Genomic DNA, 21,198 nt, shown 5'->3' with positions numbered 1-21,198 from the left:
ACAAAAATTAACCTAAATCAAAATTTCCTAACACATGACACAAACCAGTGGTTATAGCTAGTTTGAGATCATTGGCAATGGAAATCGCATTGATCGCCCTCTCGAACGGGCTTTTAGTTTAATACCATCAATAACAAATTTTTAGACTTGATTGTAGGAATCCATAGTCCATACATTCCATTCATCAACTGCCAAGCACTACCATTTTTATAACCCCATGCAAATTTTCCAATAAGCATAATGAAAAATGAAACTAAACAGCCAAGGGTACAACACTCCTAGTTTCTGACATTCTTAGTCCATATCCTATTAGAAAGAGCTTTTCCTCTTGTTTGTAAACATTGTCTAGCTTCATATTAACAGAATAGAATCGTTTTCTGCTCTTTAAAAGAGACACTTTCATGCTTAGAGAAAATGAACTGAGGTAAATAAGTCATTCCTCCCAGAAGAGGCTTCCAAGCACTAATTTAGTAATTAACTTGTGCGTTGCTATGACTGCATTGCACAAAGATTCAAGCCTAAGGACAACAAGTATAATGTACAAAATTTTGCAATGTATGTTACTCCAGATATTTAGAGCAGATTACAACCTGCTAACTAGGCTTTGGAATACTAACGCCCCTTGTATAGGCCTTCTGATCTAGCATCATACTGTTTAGTATAAACACGGTGCCTTCTCTCTCTTGCGTAGATTACCCAGAAGACCAATGACAGCATCACAGCAGCAGATACAATTACTAATCCAATGTAGATCCATTGACTATAGCGCCGCAGACCAGGACAATAATCATGACTGATATCTGTGAATGTATCACGCACAAAAGTGCAGTCTTGCAAATTAACTAGGAATGGACCATAGCGATACAAACCATAACTGACATTCACTGCAGCTGACATCTGACTGTAAATTTGAGCCGTCAGCCGCCCAGGTGTAGTGCAAATCCCGGAGGATGTAGAAATGTTACAGGTATATTTCTTCCAAACCTGTTTGAAACAGATACAGCAGTCATGAGTTTCTTTTAATTTAGTTATATACATTTAGGGAAAAATTGAAAATATCATGCCAAAAAGTTCTGGATCGGCAGAAGCGCGGATAATGGCAGACAAACTTTAAAAAAATACAGATTTTAAAACCTTTCAAGTCTTTTTATGCAAACATTTATCCTCCAACAAAGCCACAAGCCACAGCTAAACAACTTGACAGTAACTAGCCTTAGTAAGTTTATCAGCTTTACTTGGTGCTCAGAACTTGTTAATTAACTTAATCACAGAAGTCTTTTGGATGAAATTTATGTCATCTGGATGACCTAAAAGATAGACTGTGTGCCTTGAACCTGGTCTGAGAATTAAGGGAATTGAACCCAGGAGAGAGCAACTTGGCTCATTCTTGATGGTAATTGAGCCTAAATCCATTTATTTAAGCTTTTGGTTTCAACATTTACACTACATGTGTGTGCACTGTGCATCTGATGCATGCCTACTTATGTATGGCTAAGCAATTTCCACTTACAAGAAGAGTCTATTTTTATTACCTCTGAGGAATTGTACAAGCTAACTTCACCAGATGCACACAGACGGTCTGTGAGATCAGAATGAAACGGGTTGCAGAGAACTGGAACCAATGGACCAGATTGATTGTAATATAAAGGCGTCGATGCTGGTGGGAAATTTTGGTTAACGACATTATTGATGACAGCATTCACAACATTTACAAGTTGGTAAGTGACATTCTTGGTTTTTAACAGGGTCTCTTGGGCTGTTGCATTGTCCACACATGGCAGAATGTCATCCAACGCTGTATGGGCAGTGGGATTCTGGACCCATTCATCCATAGAAACGCATGCATCTCCTGCGACACTGAAACAAGGGAGACAATTTTAATTTAGAGAGTATATCATATTAAAGATGTGTGTAACAACATCTTTTTTTGGCCAAGTATAACACCAGTCTTGAGCACATACATAAACCTAGAAATTAAATCTTAAACTGTATTACCATTAACATTTTCATAAACAAGAGAATGTCAAACTTGCTAACATGAGGAAAACAACAAAGATATAGGAATATATATATATATATATATATATATATATATCAGCATTCAGGTGTGAATGAGCAAATGAGAGAGAGTTGAAGAAAGCCATGTAGAAAGTGACTTTTGTTTTGAGAGGAAAGATATTGAATGATCAGTGCGTTGGGTTCCAACAATTCATTATCGATTATATGTATATTAATAGGTTGGCAACAGAAAACCTTTTGAGTCCAAAAAAGATGAAAGAACAAAGACAGACAACAGAAGAAATTATGTTTTAAACCAACCATACAAGAACTTGAGACATCAAGAAAGAAGTCTAAAATTTTACCAAGAGCAGATAATCCAGTATACAAGTATGGGAAGAAAGTCAAACCATATATACTAAAAATTTAACTCTAGAAACTTGGTTGTGGCAGATAGACTAGACTAGGCAAAGCCTTATCAATTTCTACATTCCATTTCATCTTCCATTTCATCCTCTTCAGAAACCAAAATATCCTATCTAGCATTAAAAAGGGCGTGAGAAAGATTTTCTCTAGTCAGCAGGTTTGTTGTCAGTGTATAACTACATGGATATACAACTCAGGTGTAGAGAAGTTTTGTACACATAAACCAAGTTGATACACCAAAAAAACTTATATACAAGGAAGAAAATTCAGCCAAAAACAATAGAAAAGTAACCTGTTTGTTTGTACACATAATACGTCTTAAACCTGATTATGAGTCACTTAAATTACTGAAGACACATATCCGTGCATGAGTTGGTCTCATTCCTGGGTAAATTTTATAACTTTTTTTTTTTTTCGAGAAAGGGCTAAATATGGCTAAAAGTTCGAGAACTGATTTGAACAATAAACAAGCATGGTGGAATAAAAGCAGAACCTTATACGTGAGTAAACATAAATGAATTTACTTAGAAAGGTACAATTTAAGTTATTAAAGCTGGAAAAAGGTAAAAATTAAAAATATATGAGTTCTTAACAGAGAAACATGGGATTTAGCAGAACATACTTGTGAAGGAGATGAAATACTCCACACAAAATAAATGTGCCAGCAACAAGAATCCAACCAAGGATCACCAGCCTGCATTCATTAATTACAGAGGTGTTTGTTAAGGGAAGTGCAATAAAGTAACATAGGTTCACTTCAAGAGTTGTACCAATTTATTATGAAGCATAGAACCAAATATATGTTAATGATACTTCACTTACGTGTATACCAGAAACTGCAATCCAAGAATGGAGAATACTGCAGCAAGTCATCAAAAATGGCCCAAAGTTTAGATCATATTGAAATAATCTAATTACTAATTACTAAGAATATTGGAGCAATGATCAGAACAACAATGTAACTTACAGAATCCAAGAAATGCCAAAAAGAGCATCACAGCAGCAACAACAATAAGAGCGAACCTCCTGCAGCATTTAGCATTAGATCAGTCTGATGATGCCCACTCCAAGATTATTCTAATTTCAGGATTCTAGAAGCTTTAACTTACATTTGGTCCAAGCCATGTTGAATTCTGTCTTTATTATCGCCTGTTTGACGGGAAAGAGTCGAAGCAGAAGAGTTGATCTTCTTGTCAATATCATCAATGCTTTTTTGGACATCTGGTGATAGAATAGTTGAATCGACAGTAATTTTTTTAGCCGCAGAAAGATAATCTGACACATTCCTGAGGTTTTCAGCAGTAACATCTGCCTTATTAACAGCATAATCCAGTGTGTTCATTGTGCTGGCATGAAATTTTCCCTGACCAGTGTATAGCACAACACACCCGACACTGCAATATGAAGTTAAATATGGAATGAGTAATCATATGGTTTATTTAAAAAATACATATCTTGAAAGCTTAGAAAGTTAGGAAGAGAGTTACATTGCAGCAATGGTGAAGAGTACGAGGAAAATAAGAGATAGTGCATAAGCTGTCCGAGAGTAGCCGTAAGAATTTAGTTGGCAACAACAATGTCGGATACATATGATGCACAAGCATAGTGCGAATATCACAAACCAGCCTGCAGCAATGGCAAAGAAAGGAGCCGCCGTAAAACCCACAGACTGCATTATAAGCCATAGAAAAATGATATTAAACAAAAGGAAAAAAAAAATAAAAGAAAGAATCTACTTTATAAGCAAGACATATGAAAACTTGAATACAGATAAGAGAGACTGAGGAGAGTTTCAAGTTGAAGTATAAGTGAGTGGCAAGATAGTTCAATTCAAAAGAAATTTTCTTAATCGAGATTACATTAACAAAAATAAGACAGCATAATTAAATCAAATATAAGGGAAAGAACCAATAACAAGCAAGCCAGCCAAGAAGTACATAAAAAACCCATGAAGTAACCAAACACAAGCAAACCAGCCAACAAGTAGATAGAAAATTCATCACTCGTGGCTAAATATCTCAATTTGTCAAAAAGCACCAAAATGACATAAACAGTGAAAATACTTGAAAACCAGAACGAAATAATTTTTTAAAAAAAAAAGATACATTAAAAAGTGAAGAAGAGAAGAAACTGACAGCCCAATAGTGTTCATTGCTGATATTCCAGCCACCAGTGTACTTCTTAAAATCATTAAGAGGGTCTCTCCTATAAGTCCTCTTTTCAGCCAAAATCAAAGATGAGTTGTCTGCTTCACTACCCTCTGCAAGATTCCTCCTTTCTATCTTCCTCCATGGCAACACTTCACTGTGCTCTCTCCCCCCAAAGACAAAACTTTTATAATACCCTATCAAAGAAAGAGAAACAGTTATACCAAAAAAACCCCGGAAATAATAACCATAACTTTACTTCAAAAAATATAAAAAATTAATACCTGGGATGTGCAAAGTTCGGACATCTGAGGCTTCAGAAACCACTTCATGTCTGAAAAGAAACAAAAAGAAAAGGAAAACAAGAAACAAGGCATAAGCGTTTGATCTGAAACATAACATTATGTTTTCACTTTCGTCTCTTTTTTTTTTTTTTTTCTCTTTGTTTCTGTCCTCTCTTCTTCCTTTTTCCTATGAGAGGGGAGAGAGAGAGCAAGAAAGAGAGTTGTTCGCAATATGAAGCGGTTGATGAAACTACTACAACATGTTAGCTTCACGTTTAGGGAAAGAAAGTTTTGATTATAGGGTGTGGTCCCTTCAAATCTTATCTGTATTTTTTTTTTACCAAAATGCCCATCAAGATTTTCTGCATTTTTATTTTACTGGATGATTACATTTTATTTTCTTAACTCTAATTAAACTTGATTATGAACTGGTGAAGGTGCTTTTTCTTTTTTTTATTTCCATTTTTTAGAAGTTAATTAAAGGTGCTTTGGCTGAGGACAAGCTTCGCTTTGCCTTTTATGGGGGAGGTTGTTGCTTTGCTTTTCTTTTTATTTAAGAACACCTAATTATTGTCGGGTAAAATTTCAATATGACCCATTTACCCTTTAGAAAAAAAAAGAATGTAATTTATTAATTTTTTTATTAACTGAACAAATACTGTATTTGTGGAATCATATACATATCTAAGGTCTATAAACCTACTAATAAAGATTGTTTAAGACTTCTTTTATTAGTTATAAATGCATTTTGACTTTACATTAACCTTTTGATAAATTGATATGTGTCGTATTTCAAATTTATCCTAACATATTAGCCATAAGTGCCTTACAAATTATAACACATGAGCAAAAAATTTAAATACAAGAAATAAAAAGATATGATTTTATTTTTATACAAAATTTCATAATCTGAAAACAAAAAAAAAAAATTACTTATACTAAAATTTAAAATTTTGAATTAAGTTTTATGATTAATAATTTTATTTCTTTCGTAAACTTTTGTCTCAGTAATAAATAAAAAGATAAAACAATTAAGTTCCATCTCTTTCTTCTTCTTTACCTATCTTTTCTAAATGACAAAACATTTTTTTTTTTTCTAACGTATATATTACTTGTTTTCGTTTCACATCTCTTCTTAGCCATCATAAATGCATGACTCCTGCGACATTACTTTATATCTTAGACATAATTTCAATTTACTTCAATTATCATCTTAAAATTTTTACACGAAAAGCCTTTTTTTTTATTGTCTTTTATTGTGTCTATTGTTTTTTTTTTTTTTTTATCTTGTTTTCAAGAGGAAGAGGATAACATTTTTTTTACTTTGAAATGTTGCTAAGTTTGTATCCTACATATTTTCGTTTTTGCTTTTGCAAACTTAATCAATTTGAATTTCCATGCAAAGTTTGTATTCTTCATACTTTCATTTTTATTTTTGCATACTTAATTTATTTAAATTTTCATGCATCATTACACGCTTCACTTTTTAAAGAGAGATTGTTTTTAATTAATTAATTTATTTATCTTTAATACTATTTTAGTATTCAAAAAGAGATTGACTTTATTTATTTATTATTTATTTATTTTTTTGCAGCATGGTTTAAGGTATTAATTTGAAAAAAAATTCAAAAAATTTAAATATTTTGTAAAATATTATTTATTTATTTAATTTTTATCATTTTTTTCTTTTGTAGTTTAAGATATTAATTTAAAAAAAATAACTGGCTTATTTTTTAAAATATTAGTTGTAAAAAAAAAAAAACTATTTTGAATCGAAAATTTTTGAAGTGAGAAATTGTATACCAAAATTAAAAAGACTAAAAGAGGGTGTCAAAAAATGTAAAGAGAGAAGAAATACTAGTTAAATAGTATATTACAATTTAGGCATTTATAAGCAAATCTCCAAGCAAGTTGCCTCTAAAACTAAGTGTCAAATGAATGATAAGGATATAGCTATGTGTTTTGATTTTAGTGGATGCAATTCTATCTTAATAAAAATATAGCCAATTTTTTATTTTTCATTTTAATAAAAAATAAAATGATACAATAGTTTAATTTTATTAATTTTTAAAATTACAATCATAATTAAATATTACATTCATATATAATGAATCAAACAATCAACTATTATATTATAATCTAATTACAATCACTGAATAATTAATTAACAAATTTTAAGCTAAAGAAGCTTTGGTTTAGTAGTCTTAGAATTTTGAAGTCTTAGATTCAAGTTTCATTACATGTGAATTTTATTGTATAATTATGTTATAATTTATTAATAAATTATTCAATAATTATAACTTGATTATGATGTAATAATTAATTTTTTAAAAAATTAATAAATTATAATATAATTAAATAATCAAACCTATATATAATAAAATTTAAATCTAAAAATTTAAGATTTTAAGACTACTTTCTTGTCTATTAAACAAAAACTCATTGGCTAATTTCATTAACCATTGAATCTTAAGAAGCTGACACTTGCATTTTACCATAATTAACAAACAGTGATATGTTTGGGCGAGATTAAATGTTTTAGATCTGTTGCTGATTTGAGTATTAAAAAGTAAAATTCTTTTTTTTTATATACTTTTGGGAAGTTTTTCATTAAAATTTGAGTTTAAAAAATTATATTAGAATAATTTTAAAAAGTAAAATTTTAAAATCCTATGAAAAATGTGATTGGTACTGTACACTCTCAAATACCAAATCAACCATCCTTATTCATCTTAATCCTAAGTAATTTATGTAAAATTTAATAAAAAAATCTGTCATTTTATCACTTTTTTGTGAAAATAAAGCGAAACTCCATCAGAGATTGTCAATTCGAAAATGCAAATAGGGTATTGATGTCTTTACAAGTTTCGTTTTTTTCTTTTAATTATTTGCTAGTTTCTTTTTGGTTTTTCTCTTTGTTTAATATCAAAACATTAATTTAAACCTCTACACGGTGTACTCCAATTATTTTTACAGCTTTCCACAGTAAACTTAATACGTGGTAGTTCATACACATAAGAAAATGGGCAGTTGTTGAGAGCAGATTTATTCATTAAAAAAAAGAAAGAAAAGGACAAAGGAACAAAAAAAACAAGCCCACAGAGATCTCAATGCATTTCCCATTTTTATATTTTATATTTTCTTTATCAATTGGACCGCCATAGATTCTGGGCACACGGCTTTGAAACAAAACGTGTTTAGCTGGTCCTAGAAGAATACTTATTATAACAAAACGTAGAAAAAGAAAAAGACCAAAAGACTTGGTTTTCTCTGTCAAATTTTCAAGTTGTCAATCATTCTGAAACGTGTCTAACCATCTCCGTTTCCCACAATCTCTTTTCATCAGCTTCACTTATTAGCCTTTACCCTTTAGGCCTCTTTGGGTAATTTAAGTATTATATATTATTATTAGTCTGTTAGATTTTGATTGGGTTTTAGAGTAATGAGGGTTTGAAGTTTCGATTTTTGATTGATTGTGAGTTGTGACTGCTGACATGATCTGTTTTACTTGTGGGGTTTACATTTATATTTTCTTCAAAATTCTTTTTGGGAACACCTTATTCTCTCATCATAATCAAAAGCTATACATTACAGAGGGGACAAAATAATTTAAGACTGGGCAATTTTTTGCATAAAGTCTGACTTTGAATCCAAGTTTTGCTGCTAGTGGCAATTGAGCTAAGACTATCATGACCATAGTGACTTTTTCTTCATTTTCAGTTTCACTTTCCTTTTTTACTTTTGAGTCAAATTTTCCACTTCAAAATCCCTTTGAAAATAACAAATGAAAACATATCAGGTTTCACAATGAGCATATCCATAATCTCACATACTATCATCTTTCTTGAAACTCGATTGAAATTCCAAAATAAATTCTCAATTTTTAATTGATGGAATGCTCTCTTATGTCATCTAAGGGCCAATTCTATGGAGTTCTCAATGAATGAAAAAAAAAAAATTGCATTTGGGTACTTAGAAATAGAATTAGTACTGTGGTGTCCCAAAATGGAAAGGAAAAGATATTTCACAAGTGGAAAAGCAAATCCCATGAACTTTCTTGTCATATGGATTGACTGCAAACAGGTAACAGGTGAAAATTCGCCTATAATTTTTTATTGTAATTATTTAATCATAAAAAAATTATAAAAATTTTCATCATTTATAAATATGAATTTTATATTAAATTTTATATAATTTTAAATTATAATTAATTAATTATAATATAATAATTATAAATTATTTATATAATCATGATGATAGACCATAGCAAGCTAAGACAAACCTTGTCTTCCGATATGTTGCAAAGCTTTGTAACTTGTGTGGCAATGGTTGGTTGATTACTGAATAGCTTATATCCTGTAAAATTATGCTAAATCAGTTAAATGTCTCTTTAACAAATCCATCAAGTTAAAGAAACCAAACCATCAATGCTTTACTACCCACAAGGTTGGAATTGTTCATATTAAAAGTTAATTTTATTTGAAATTGTTAAAATTTAAAATTTATTTATTAAAATTAAAATTTTAATATTTTATCAACAGAATATATACCTATTGAACTACCTTTAATGTACACCAATACTTTTCTGATATTATTCACATCCGCTCGTCAAGTTTCCGTATCTGTCAATGGGCGTTACTACGTTCAAACCTTTCTTTTTTTAAAAATAAGAGATCTTAAAAGATATAGTTAATCAAATTGGGTCCAACTTTTATTAGATCAAGAAGGCTAAAATGAAAAAAAAAAAAAACAATTGACATTGCTTTGATGCTATGTGGTTGTTGTAGCTTAATTTTTGAAATTAGACTATGACATGATCGATTTTAATTTTTGTGGCAGTTCAATCAATGAATATGATCAACAAGTTTATTGCAATTGTCAACTGTTAATATATCTTAAAAAAATTAAAATAGATACATATTTTTTCCCTCATTTATTTTATCTAGTGCAGGTAGAATAAAACTCCTTCAGTTGCCTACTTTGGGCTTTTATTAATCCCCATTGTACCAATCAAATAAAAACTTGAAGCTTCAAGGACTGATGAAAATGGAATATTTAAGCTTAAGACACAAAATGTTTGGTATACACCGCCTCTGCAGCAACAAGGTTTAAGGCATTTAATTGGAAAATAGACAACCTAACCACATGAACAGTAAGCTTCAATATTTTGACAACTCTAAATCCGAACCCAATCAAACGAAAGCAAGCACCGGCCACTGTTGACCTTGCTGTTTCATGATCACTGGGTTTCTTGCTCCAAATGGCATTCACCAAAAACCTGTTTATTTTTTTCTTGAGCAATCATGGAGTTATACACATGGCTGTTTACTTTATAAACATTTTCCTGCCAGCTGGGTTGTCTGGAAATGCTGCAAAGGTACTCTATATTTGAACATTCAAGGAAAAAGTTGGGGAAAAAAAAAACATAATTAATGGAATATCTATCAATTAGCCAAGAAGGCTTGGAGATTTTGATTGGAGTAGGTAATGATAACTTTAGATTTTATTTCTCAATAAAACTTAGCCTGGAAGCATATTTTTGCTGTTTGCTTAATGCATTTATTGGACTTTTAAGCTAGGCAAATTATCAATTTCCTTTTGACTTACCAATATAACTTTGAAGGTGCAGAATGGAGATATATAATGTGATAGATATTTTAATATAATGTGTGGTTGACAATGAACACTATACATAATCTTAGGGTTGTTGCTATTAAATAATAGTAGTGATTTTAATTATGCTATCTAGCCATGCAAAAATGTGAATTGATTCTACATGAAGTTTGAAAATGGCATTTAATTATTTGTTTTTCTATATTAATTATAATAACTTATTATTTTTTTATAATAATAGTTCAATATTATTTACAACAATTTGTAGGACATAGCATATAATCATAGTCCAATGACAAACTGGGAACTTGGTGTACTTCCTTAATTGTAATGACTTAAAAAGTATAATGAAGAATTTTCATTTTTGTTGCTTGCTTTTTATTTATTCATTTTCTAGAGTTATTTTATTTTATTTATTTGGTGGTTGCGCCTTTGGATGTGCTTTGGAATAAATTCTTTATTAAAGTTGATATTGCATTAGGAATTTTGATATTTTATATGTCAAATTTATGCCCAAAAAAAATTCTTATACAACTATTTATATAGAATATATACCATTAAAAGTTTTGGAGTATTAATTTTTACCAAAATATTGTTCAGCCTCAGCGGGATACCTGAGAATTTTGATCTTCCTCGGAAGAGATCTCTGGACTAACTACTTCCGTGAGAGTCAATGAAATGTTGCATCAGAATCAGATTGGGACGCAAAGGAAGAATTCAAAAAGGAGAAAGAAAAAGTTTGAAAAAAGAAAGCACAAGAGTTAAGAAAGCAATGCCAAGGTGGCCAATCAAGGAAGAGAGCTGCAAAGATAGGTGTCCACTAGAGAATTGTTGGCTTAGGGCCCCTTGCTGATTTGAAAGAGAAAATGGGCTTTGTCAGCAGGTTTTACCCTTAATACCTTATGTGATTTGGCACTTCGCGGGGTATCCCGCCAATTAGATTTACATTTCTTACAAGGAACAGGGATAATAAGATATATATATTCCATCACAGTAGTTAATTTATTTATTTTTCCTTGTCCTATGGTGCTTCAGATTCATGTCTGAAAAGGATGTATACAATTTTCAATATACAGCAGTAATAGCACTCAGAAAGCTTTTAGGTTCAAGCATCCAAGTTCTATGGATTGGAATCCAACATAATTGCCAGAACTGGGCATTTAAACAATTTCTTTTTTGGTTGGATTCAAAATTTCATAGATCGGCATTTCAGCAATGTCTAGTTAACTATTGTTGTTTTGAGTTTTCTTTAATCTGATTCAACTGTTGAAAATTGGGACTAGTGGTTATATGTCACTAAAGCCTAAGGCATGAGGTACGCTAAGTGTGTTAATTTCAAGTTGAGCTAATAGAGTTTGTGAGAGTAGTATTTGTTGTCACCTATCTTGCATGTTGATATATATTTTTTACTATATATTAGTAATATATTTAAAATTATAATTAATAAGTTATTTTTTAATTAATAATTAATTTAAGAATAAAGATTTACATTTTTTAATATTATAAAAACTCAATTTGTTTGAAATTAAAATTTTTCATATTATAAAAAACTCTAATATGGAGGTTTTTAATCAGTGACGTGAGGTTTACAAGATTGAAGAGGACTATCTCTCACTCGTAATTTAAGATCGTATGTGCCAAAGAAAAAAAAAAACAAAAAAACAACAACACATATCAATATATCATGGCTGAAATATTTGAAGAGAATACTGAAAATTTCAGCCTCTGAAACAAAGCTCAGTGCAGTGACATCAACACTGGGCCTATTTTTCATGATTTACGCAGACCATAATCTACCAATTTTTGCAATTGAGCTAGTAGGATATAAGGCCCATTGATTATATTTCTCTCCCACGAGAGTGGTCCATCAAAGGCTTCAATCAAACCCTCAATGAGCCCACCATTTTAATGTTTCGTAGCCGTAAAATGATTTTAGTCCAAGTGGGCATCGCGTTATAAACCTTGCATAAATAGCTGAAATTCATATTCGTTTACTTTTTTTTTTGAGAAAAAGTAATATAATTAATTTAAAGATGGCCTTTCATGTAGTACAATATCTGCAATATGCTGTGGATAATCACCATTGCAGGTCGAGTATTCTAGATTATCCACAGCCATTCTTGCCAACTTATGAGCAGCTTCATCGGCTTCCCGGTGAATATGAGAGCATGACCAACCCACCATGTGGCTTAGCATCTTTCTGACCTCCATCACCAAATTCCCCACCGCAGAGATATGTGTTTATTATCTATAAACTATGATATAAAATACATATAAATGTATAAATATAAAAATAGATATTAGTTATTCATTATATTTCTAAAATATAATTTATCATTTTAAATTATTTTAAATTTAATATTTATAAAAAATTATCTTTGTAATAAATTAATAATTCTACTCGGCAATAATTAGATTTACTAGCTAAGTTCTAATTATGTGTGAATATTGATCTTTTTCACATGTTTATACAATTCAATGTGGTTAAAATACTAAAAGAGCTCATGAACTTTATCATTTTATTTAAATAAGTTTTTACATTTTTATTATACAAAAATAAAATTTTATTTTATAATTTGTATTCAAGTAAACTCTTATTTCAAATAAAAAATTAATTTTATGTTAAGTGCTTATTAGGTATAAATTCAAAGCTAATGGTTTATTTAAATACAAATTAAAATTTAAAAACTTATTTAGATATAAAGTAAATGTTAAAAACTTATTTGGGTGAAAAAAAAAAGAACTTATCTAAATAAAGTAATAAAATTCATTATTTTTTTAGCCTATTAGAAAAGTGAATTAAGTCAAATGGTGAAATTCTTTGATAACATGTATTGTCAAGAAGGTTTGGCTTGATAGTTTTTTAAATAAAAAAATATTTTCTTTCTAATAACCATTTTTACACATTCTTTTTTTTTTCTACCAAATAAATTTTTTGTCAGAAAGTTAAGAAGAAATAAATAAAAGTCATTTTTAAATTATTTTTTATTAGTTATAACAATTTTGGTTAATTACTTGATCTTACTCTTTAGTTATTTTATTCATTTTAAATAATTAGATTTTAATCCAATTCATACATCTTTACACTAATATATTTTTGAAACAAAGTTAAAGTCGTATTACATTTCTACTATTTAACTTTGATTATTAAATGTTCATGTTAATTTATATAACAACTTTCAATCATAGTCTTCAAACTCATTTTATATCATCTTTTGTCATTTTTTTTGAATTATAATATGAAAAATGAATTCATTATAATAAATAACTAGTATCTAAGATACTTTAATCAGACGTTATGATAATCATTTTAACATTTATTAGTATATACTATTATACTATTGATCTATTATTTCATTTCTATCAATTAATCTATTCTGATTTTGAATTTTAATTTTAATTAATTATTCACTTAAAAGATTGAACTGGTCCCTGCTAACAAAATAACTTGTTTAAGTAATTTGCTTTTCCTAGGTACTAGTACTAGTCTATGCTTTTTTAATAGAGGCTTTTTCTATTCGTTAAAGCTTGCTAATAGCATGATAGGGTTTGACTGGTCAAAAATTTCAGGTTTAAACTAAAAAATTAAATTAGACTCACTCTCTTCGAGGGAAGACGATGCTGTTGTCTGTAGTAATTGTGGGATGGTCAAGAAATAAATGAAAGCCCCTTAATCTTCCATTCCATTGTATTAACAATTTTTTAACATCCATCCATCATGAGCGTGAGACAGAGAGGGTGGTGACAAAGATTTTATTTATCATCAACTTGATATAATTAACGAAAGAAAACTTCATTCATGAGCTGTTAATTCAATAATAATGAAATTGATTTCAAGATTGAAATTTTAGAATTTAAACTTTAATCATAATAAAAAAATAATAATAAAAGAAAACTTCATGCCCTTCCCTTCATATCTTCCAAGGGAGCTGTTAGCCTTGGATAAATTGTGGAATGCCTTGGATATAATTTTAAATTATCATATTATATTTTGTTATATGTTGGATTTATGAATCTAGTATATTGATAGAGATTTTCCTTTTGCCTTAGAAAAATTAGATAGCCCTTCACATCCATATTAGTAGGTAATAATTTAAGTATGAAAATGTACTGTTTATATGTGGGAGAGTCAAAAGAATAGAACAATAGAGTTCTTCAATTCATGGCTTGAATAAATAAAAAGTAATCATCATATAGTAATGAGAAACTAAACAGAAATACTAAAAAATTGTACAAACACTTAACTTGGAATTGGGAATCACGTGATGCCATTAAGACAAAACCACCCGACCAAGTGACTAAATTAATTTGAAAGATAAAGAGAGAAAGAGAGACAGAGCTTAAAGCATTTCGAAATTAATGATTCAGTCAAAAATATCAAAATTAAACTAGTAGTAAAAAAATTTTTAATTAAGTTTTTTTATCTTCTAACATAGAGGAGATCTATGGGGAATGCCTTTTCTTCTACTGATGCTGGTAGCCATGTCCTCATCAGAAATCTTATTAGCTGATCCCCCCCACAAATATAGCCCACTTCTCTTCTTCCTCACAATCTGATCACAACTGTATGCCATGCTCATGTTCTCTGACCCTGATGACCCTGATGACCCTGAAGACCAGCTCATTGGCTCATCACTGTCCACTATTGTTGAATGTGGTGTCTCGTTTGTCATTTCATCGTCTCCCATGTCTTGTGGAATCAGGAAGTCAGGACTGAGTGTTAAAGTGTTGCATGTCCTTAGGAATGGAGAGAGGTCTTTGTAGTGTTTCAGCACAAAATCCACCTGATGAATTTAAGGGGTTAAACACATTTGATTGATGATCAGCAGTACTCCTTAAGCTAATTTAACAAGTCAAAATTCAAGTCAATATTTATTATATTGTACCTTGCACCCCAGAGAGCAATGGATAAAAGGTTCTTGGAGACTTCTGTCACACGAAGTACAGTAATTTACAGCCCCTTTGAATTGCCTGTTTTGAGGTCTCTTCTTGATAAACACCACTTTAGCACTGTTTATAGTATAGGCCTAATCCAATTAAGGTCATGATCATCAATTAGCAACTATGAACTGAATTCTACAAGAAAACAAACTGCGCAAGACCAAAATTGAACTTCATCGATCTTTTGTTTCTTCTGTGAAATAAATAACAAACCTGAACGTTAGAGCAATCTATAAGCTTTTGAAGATCTTCCAATCTGACAACATCATGATAGACGTACCGACGAACCTGAAGCAGCCTGTGAAAACGATGTGAAGGAATGCAATGAGGGCAGATACTTATGCAACAATCCAAACAATACACATTCTTTTCATTCTTCTTCACAGTTTCATGGTAAGAACACCCCACGAAGAATTTCTGTGTGTAGAGGGCTCCCAACCATGCAGGCTTTTGAATTCCCTAAGCACCATGAAAAAAAAAACAATATCCCAATTAAGCCAGGAGTTCGATAAACCACAAAAACCATAAGAATTTTGATAGAGAAATGACACAAACCATGATCACCATAAACAGTTGATATTAAGGATGGAGCCTTCTCCTTGATCAGTAGTAGTTATCAAGACAGTGGAGTTAACAGCAGAGAGAGGAAAAGGGTATGGTGATGAGAGTATTTATGGAGGTTCACAAGAAAGGGAAGGGTATATATTTATTCCTTGGAGAGATATATACACAGCATTTTGTCAATAGTTGGGCTTATTATATATATGGCCTATGGGTGGTTACCGGGAAAAGATAAGAGAGATAAAAGAAAGATATGAGGAGAACGTGGGTACTGTTTCCATGTCTCCCATTCTAGGCTAATTTAAACATTTTTTTCTATCTCCTTGGCTTAAGAGCTCCTTATTGCTACTAAGCTCTTCTTGAAGGAGCTGCATTTAACATTTATATTTTGATAGTACTCAGTTTTTTTTTTTTTTTCCTTTGATCATCCCTTGGTGGGTGAAGTAGGTTGGAGCAGCCTCTCTTTTGTTGGAAATCTGAATTAAACAAAATTAAGCCTAGTATTTTAAGATTTTATGTTATAATTTGTGAGTCTAACATTAATTGAGTTAATGGACTATTGATTCTTGATAAAATAAAAATGATTTGGGAAACTTCATATTTGCAGTACTATTAAGAGATTATATTGGTTTATCAAAGTCAGCTTAAGCTTAATTCTTTATAATAATTATATAACATAGGTAAAAATTAAAGCAACTTGTAAGGATATACATGTACAGGTCTGATCTTTAGAAGTCGGTCAAGTAGTTTAAAAACCACAATAAAAAAAAATAACAGCCTTTAATTTACTATAAAAAAAAACACAGCTTTTTCTTGGAAAGATGACATATATTTTCTGGCTATAAAGGTTTTTTTTTTTTTTTTTTGCATTACACATTCTTTCCAAACGTATTATCACCCCTGGTATGACTTCAAAGCTAAGTAACTACTGCACAGGATGGGAATGTGAGTATATATACTCTCAACATACCCAAAGGGCAAAAGGGCATGAAACTCTAATACAGTAATAGACTTTTTTTTTTGTTTTGCTTTATTTTCTGGAAGGAGATTTGAACTGTCTTTTTTATAAAATATATATAGTTAAATTTGATCTAGTTTTTCATACCTTTAACTTGAAAAAAAAAATTTCTTTCACATGGAATTAAAGAAGTGCAAATTTCTTTAAAAAAAAAAAGGCACTGTAAAAATTTTCAGTTTTGACTTTTTCAACAATTTGGAGAGAACATTAAGATATTCCCATAATAGAAAGAAATAAGAGTGGCAAATATTCTATATATATATATATATATATATATATATATATATATATATATAACCCGAAATAGTGGCAAATCAAGAAGTAGTTACTTGAAAGAAAGAAAGAAAATAAAGATTCCCCCCATCCATCGCTCCAAGCCAAGTTGCAGTCTATTTACTTTGGAAGTCTAATGTGGATTAATTTGTGAGGAGTATCCAATCACATAATTCAAATTATGTTCTTCTTGCAAATGTTGACTTTAATTAGCCCTTGTATTTATTTGTTTTTACATTTTTTTTCTTGTGGTGTTATTATGAGAAGGGATTAATGTTCATCATTAGTAGTAATACTAGAAATTTCTCTCCTATTTAGAGTCACAATTTTTATTTTTAAAAGATATTACGTGTATTAGTATTATTTAAAAATTTGGGTTTGAATTTTTTCAATTCAATAATAATAATTAATTGCAAATATTGATATCACATTCTCCTAATTAAAGTTAGTTTCGATTTTTTATTGATATGATATGATGTATTTATATACTAAATGAAAACATGAAATGTATAGTTAATAACTTAATATATAGATATAATATAATATTTCTATGTTTCATACAAATCAAAAGTTGGTAGAATAGCATAAGTTAAACCCACCTCAATAGCATAAGAGACATGCCATGTATCTTGGCCGGTACTATTACTTTCTTTGCAGCAATCACTCAGCCTGATGAATACAAGCCAAAAACAGAGACATGTACGAGGAAACCCGGTTTTAGGGATTCAAACATGGCAACACAACTACTCCACTTACCAGGATTAGCAATGTGGCTTTAACAATAATGTGGTTTTCTAACAAACAATTGACAGACAAACACAACTCATTAAAGCACTAATTTGTTAAGAGACTCAATGTCCCTTAATTTAGGATTATTAATTTTACTAATTTTGAGGTCACCTAGTTTATTGTGCCTTTAAGCTCCACCCAAGAGCTAATCTTGGGGTTTGCTAATTTTTTTTAATCCAATTCCTCTTTTGCCCTTCAATTTTAATTTGAAACTCCTAATCTTGTGGTTAGTCATCAATCATAGCATGCCAGGAAACAATTGCCAGTACTCATTTATTTTTTCTTTAAAAAATTTGAAAAAAAAAGGGTTTAATTAATTATTTTTTTAATACAAAAGAGATAATAGTTTAAAAATAGGAAAAAATTACAAATATTAAATTTTAAATATTAAATTTGTTGAATAACATCTCTTAATTTTTAAAAGCGATTATATAAATTAATTGAATTAAAATTTAGATTCAATTAAATACTTTAACATTCTTTAAAAAATTTAAATTTATTTAGATTTATAATTGACTAGACCAACAATCATATGATTTATTAATAGAATATTTAATATTTAATTTTAATAATAAGAGTTTGATATATAATTACCTAGCTAGGCTTTGCTTAATGTAATGCTAATCCCATTTTTAAACCAATTTTATGTCGTCCCATTTTCACCCTAGACAATAATTTTGATCAATTAGATGTCTAAAGGCCAATTTTCTTCTCGTTTCAAATTTTTCAAAAAAAAAAGTTTTTTTATGAAAGAAAAATATGTTTTTAATTATGCACGTACAATCTAACAGACATTATATTATTATTTTCCTAACAAAAATATATATAGGTTCATGATAAAGTTAGACATAACAATTAATTATCTTAGTTTGCAAGATTTACATATATATATATATATATATATATATATATATATATATCTAAAAGGGTTCATATTGGCTTGCAATTGGGATTGTCTTGTAGGCGAAAACCACGAGCTCCAGAAAAGTTGCTTGTTTTTTGTGGTAGGGATTCGTAATTAAAGAGAAGCTGTAAAAAGCTTGTGCGGGCGCTTGACCGCTTGCGCTGTAGGGCTGAGTGCATTTTATTTATAATTATTTTAACTATAATTTTGTAATTATTTAATTATAATAAAAAATTATATTTGAATTCGCAATAATAAATTTTGACATTGAATTTTCAACAAATTAATTAAAATTATATAATATATATTTTTATTTATTATGTTAATCAAATTCGAAAGTGATTATCAAATATGAGTGTTGAATATGTTTGGATTATATGAATTTCATATTCATGTTTATCACATATATGTTGAATACAAGTATTTCAAGGAAGATGAGAATACAAGCAATGGAAAATGAGAATTCATGCAATTACTATAATTCATTTGAAATTTCATCAAATAAAAAAAATTTAAAACACTAACAAAAATATAAGAAAATAAATATAGTTAATTAAAAGAAAAACAAAACACTTTTGATATTTGGTGGAAAGCAAAAAGTTAATTTATTTATTTTTTTTTAATTTAGTGAGTGTGATTTAAAATTTATGATAAATATGTTGATTTTAAGAGTTTGTGAATCATGATTTTAAATACAATAAATAGATAAATAATAATGTAATTTTAATTCATCTTAAATTACAATGTATAAAATTAACTTAAAGATAAAAATAAAAATAATAAATAATAATTTTAATATGAAAGTTAATTTAATTTTTTAACCAAACAGTAAAAACAAACTAATTATAAGATATTTTGAAAATTTTAGTGGGCCAGTTACAAGGACAGTCCACCATTGAGGATTTCTCATTTACTGTATCTCCATGTAAATTTTTTATGGATCTCATATCATTTTGAATTATGATCAATTATAAATTATGATGTAATAATTATAGGTGATATGTTCTTTTATATTTTTGTTGCTATATATTTATTTCTCCCATTCAGAACTTGTAATGGCTGCATCCAAACGCCTCGTGCAGGTCACATATTGTTAGAAAAATTGAGAATTGAGAATTTATATCTATATTTATATCAATATAAGAACATAAAAACACAGATATGAAAATTTTTTTGAACCGACATAAATGGATATGTATGTTTGTTCATTGGATTTTTAAAATATCATTTATAATTTTAAATTATTTTAAATTTAATATTTATGAGAAATAATACAATATTCAATTAGCAATTCTACTCTATGCTATCTTTGACTAAGTAATTTCTAATTCAATTCATATATTAATACTAATAAGAATTTAAAACAAAATTGAAATATTAACAGTTTAACTACTTAATTATTATTAGAAGTGGTACAATTGAGTTTATTAATTATATTATACACTAATACTTTTATGCTTTCCATTTTTCTTTCTAATGTTTTTTTTTTTTTTTTTTGAAAATTTTTTTCATGATTCAATTCTTAAATTTAATATTATGAGTGTAATTTGTATGTTGATTGTAATTTTTTATTGTTAACTAAAAATATCGTATAATAATAAATAAGAATTTTTCTCTTTGTAGGCTATATATTTACGCGTAAATAAAATTTAAACAGTGTTGTGCGAATATTATTCTTTTTATATTGTAATAGATTATAATATTACAAAACTGAATTGAGCTAAATGAAACATTTTTTGGTAACATTCATTGTCAATGGAGGTTAGAGTTGATAGTTTTTTTCAATAAAAAATTTTCTTGTTAACCATAAATTTATAAATTGATTTTAAAATTTGACCAATTTCTTGATAATTACTATTTTCACATTCTCTTTTTTTTTTTTCTATAAAAGCAATTTTTTATCAAAAAGAATAAGAAAAACAAAACACATAAATATCAAATAGTTAAGTCTTTTTTTTTCTTTTACATGTGATATTAGAATTTAGTTTTTTATTAAAGAGAAAAGGAATCTCTATCAATAGATCTTCAAAATATATTTTATAATTTTTTATTAATTATATTTTTATTAAAAAATTTTAATTAATTACATGATATCTCCTATTAATTGTTTTGTTGATTTAAGTAGTTAAATTTTAATTCAATTCATAAGCACTATTAATTGATTTTTGCAATAAAATTGTAGTCCTATTACATTTTTACTATTTAATTGTGATTATTGTATTAACTCTATATGATTTTGTCATT

General features: G+C 28.9%; 2 protein-coding genes across 2 annotated transcripts; both read right to left on the bottom strand.

The window, feature by feature from the left end:
• Positions 1-282: 282 nt before the first annotated feature.
• Positions 283-5,117, bottom strand: LOC111285111 (uncharacterized). Its single transcript, XM_022874365.2, has 9 exons — positions 4,856-5,117; positions 4,560-4,768; positions 3,912-4,093; positions 3,534-3,818; positions 3,392-3,450; positions 3,247-3,283; positions 3,047-3,118; positions 1,533-1,857; positions 283-984 (listed from the first exon to the last, which is right to left on the bottom strand). The coding sequence occupies exons 1-9, from the start codon at positions 4,971-4,973 to the stop codon at positions 613-615; spliced, it is 1,659 nt and encodes a 552-aa protein (XP_022730100.1). The 5' UTR covers positions 4,974-5,117; the 3' UTR covers positions 283-612.
• A 9,778-nt stretch (positions 5,118-14,895) lies between these two features.
• LOC111284399 (protein RGF1 INDUCIBLE TRANSCRIPTION FACTOR 1-like) lies at positions 14,896-15,976 on the bottom strand. Its single transcript, XM_089763358.1, has 4 exons — positions 15,965-15,976; positions 15,623-15,868; positions 15,355-15,495; positions 14,896-15,252 (listed from the first exon to the last, which is right to left on the bottom strand). The coding sequence occupies exons 1-4, from the start codon at positions 15,974-15,976 to the stop codon at positions 14,896-14,898; spliced, it is 756 nt and encodes a 251-aa protein (XP_089619484.1).
• Between the last annotated feature and the right edge of the window lie 5,222 nt (positions 15,977-21,198).

The sequence above is a fragment of the Durio zibethinus genome, chromosome 6 (genome assembly GCF_047325235.1).
Source record: "Durio zibethinus cultivar Kanyao isolate XHJ-2024 chromosome 6, ASM4732523v1, whole genome shotgun sequence".
NCBI classification, from domain to species: Eukaryota; Viridiplantae; Streptophyta; class Magnoliopsida; order Malvales; family Malvaceae; genus Durio; species Durio zibethinus.
The sequence above is the reverse complement of the archived record's forward strand: the minus strand, read 5'-3'. Positions and strand labels throughout refer to the sequence as shown.

Excerpts from the sequence above, each read along its gene's own strand:
- LOC111284399 (XM_089763358.1), bottom strand. Across the intron at positions 15,496-15,622 it reads TAGATTGCTCTAACGTTCAG|GCCTATACTATAAACAGTGC; the intron begins GTTTGTTATTTA and ends TAATTGGATTAG. Across the intron at positions 15,253-15,354 it reads ATTGCTCTCTGGGGTGCAAG|GTGGATTTTGTGCTGAAACA; the intron begins GTACAATATAAT and ends TAAATTCATCAG.
- LOC111285111 (XM_022874365.2), bottom strand. The coding sequence starts at position 4,973 with ATGTTATGTTTCAGATCAAACGCTTATGCCTTGTTTCTTGTTTTCCTT. Across the intron at positions 4,094-4,559 it reads GCAATGAACACTATTGGGCT|TCTGTGGGTTTTACGGCGGC; the intron begins GTCAGTTTCTTC and ends CTTATAATGCAG. Across the intron at positions 3,819-3,911 it reads CTCTTCACCATTGCTGCAAT|TGTCGGGTGTGTTGTGCTAT; the intron begins GTAACTCTCTTC and ends TTCATATTGCAG.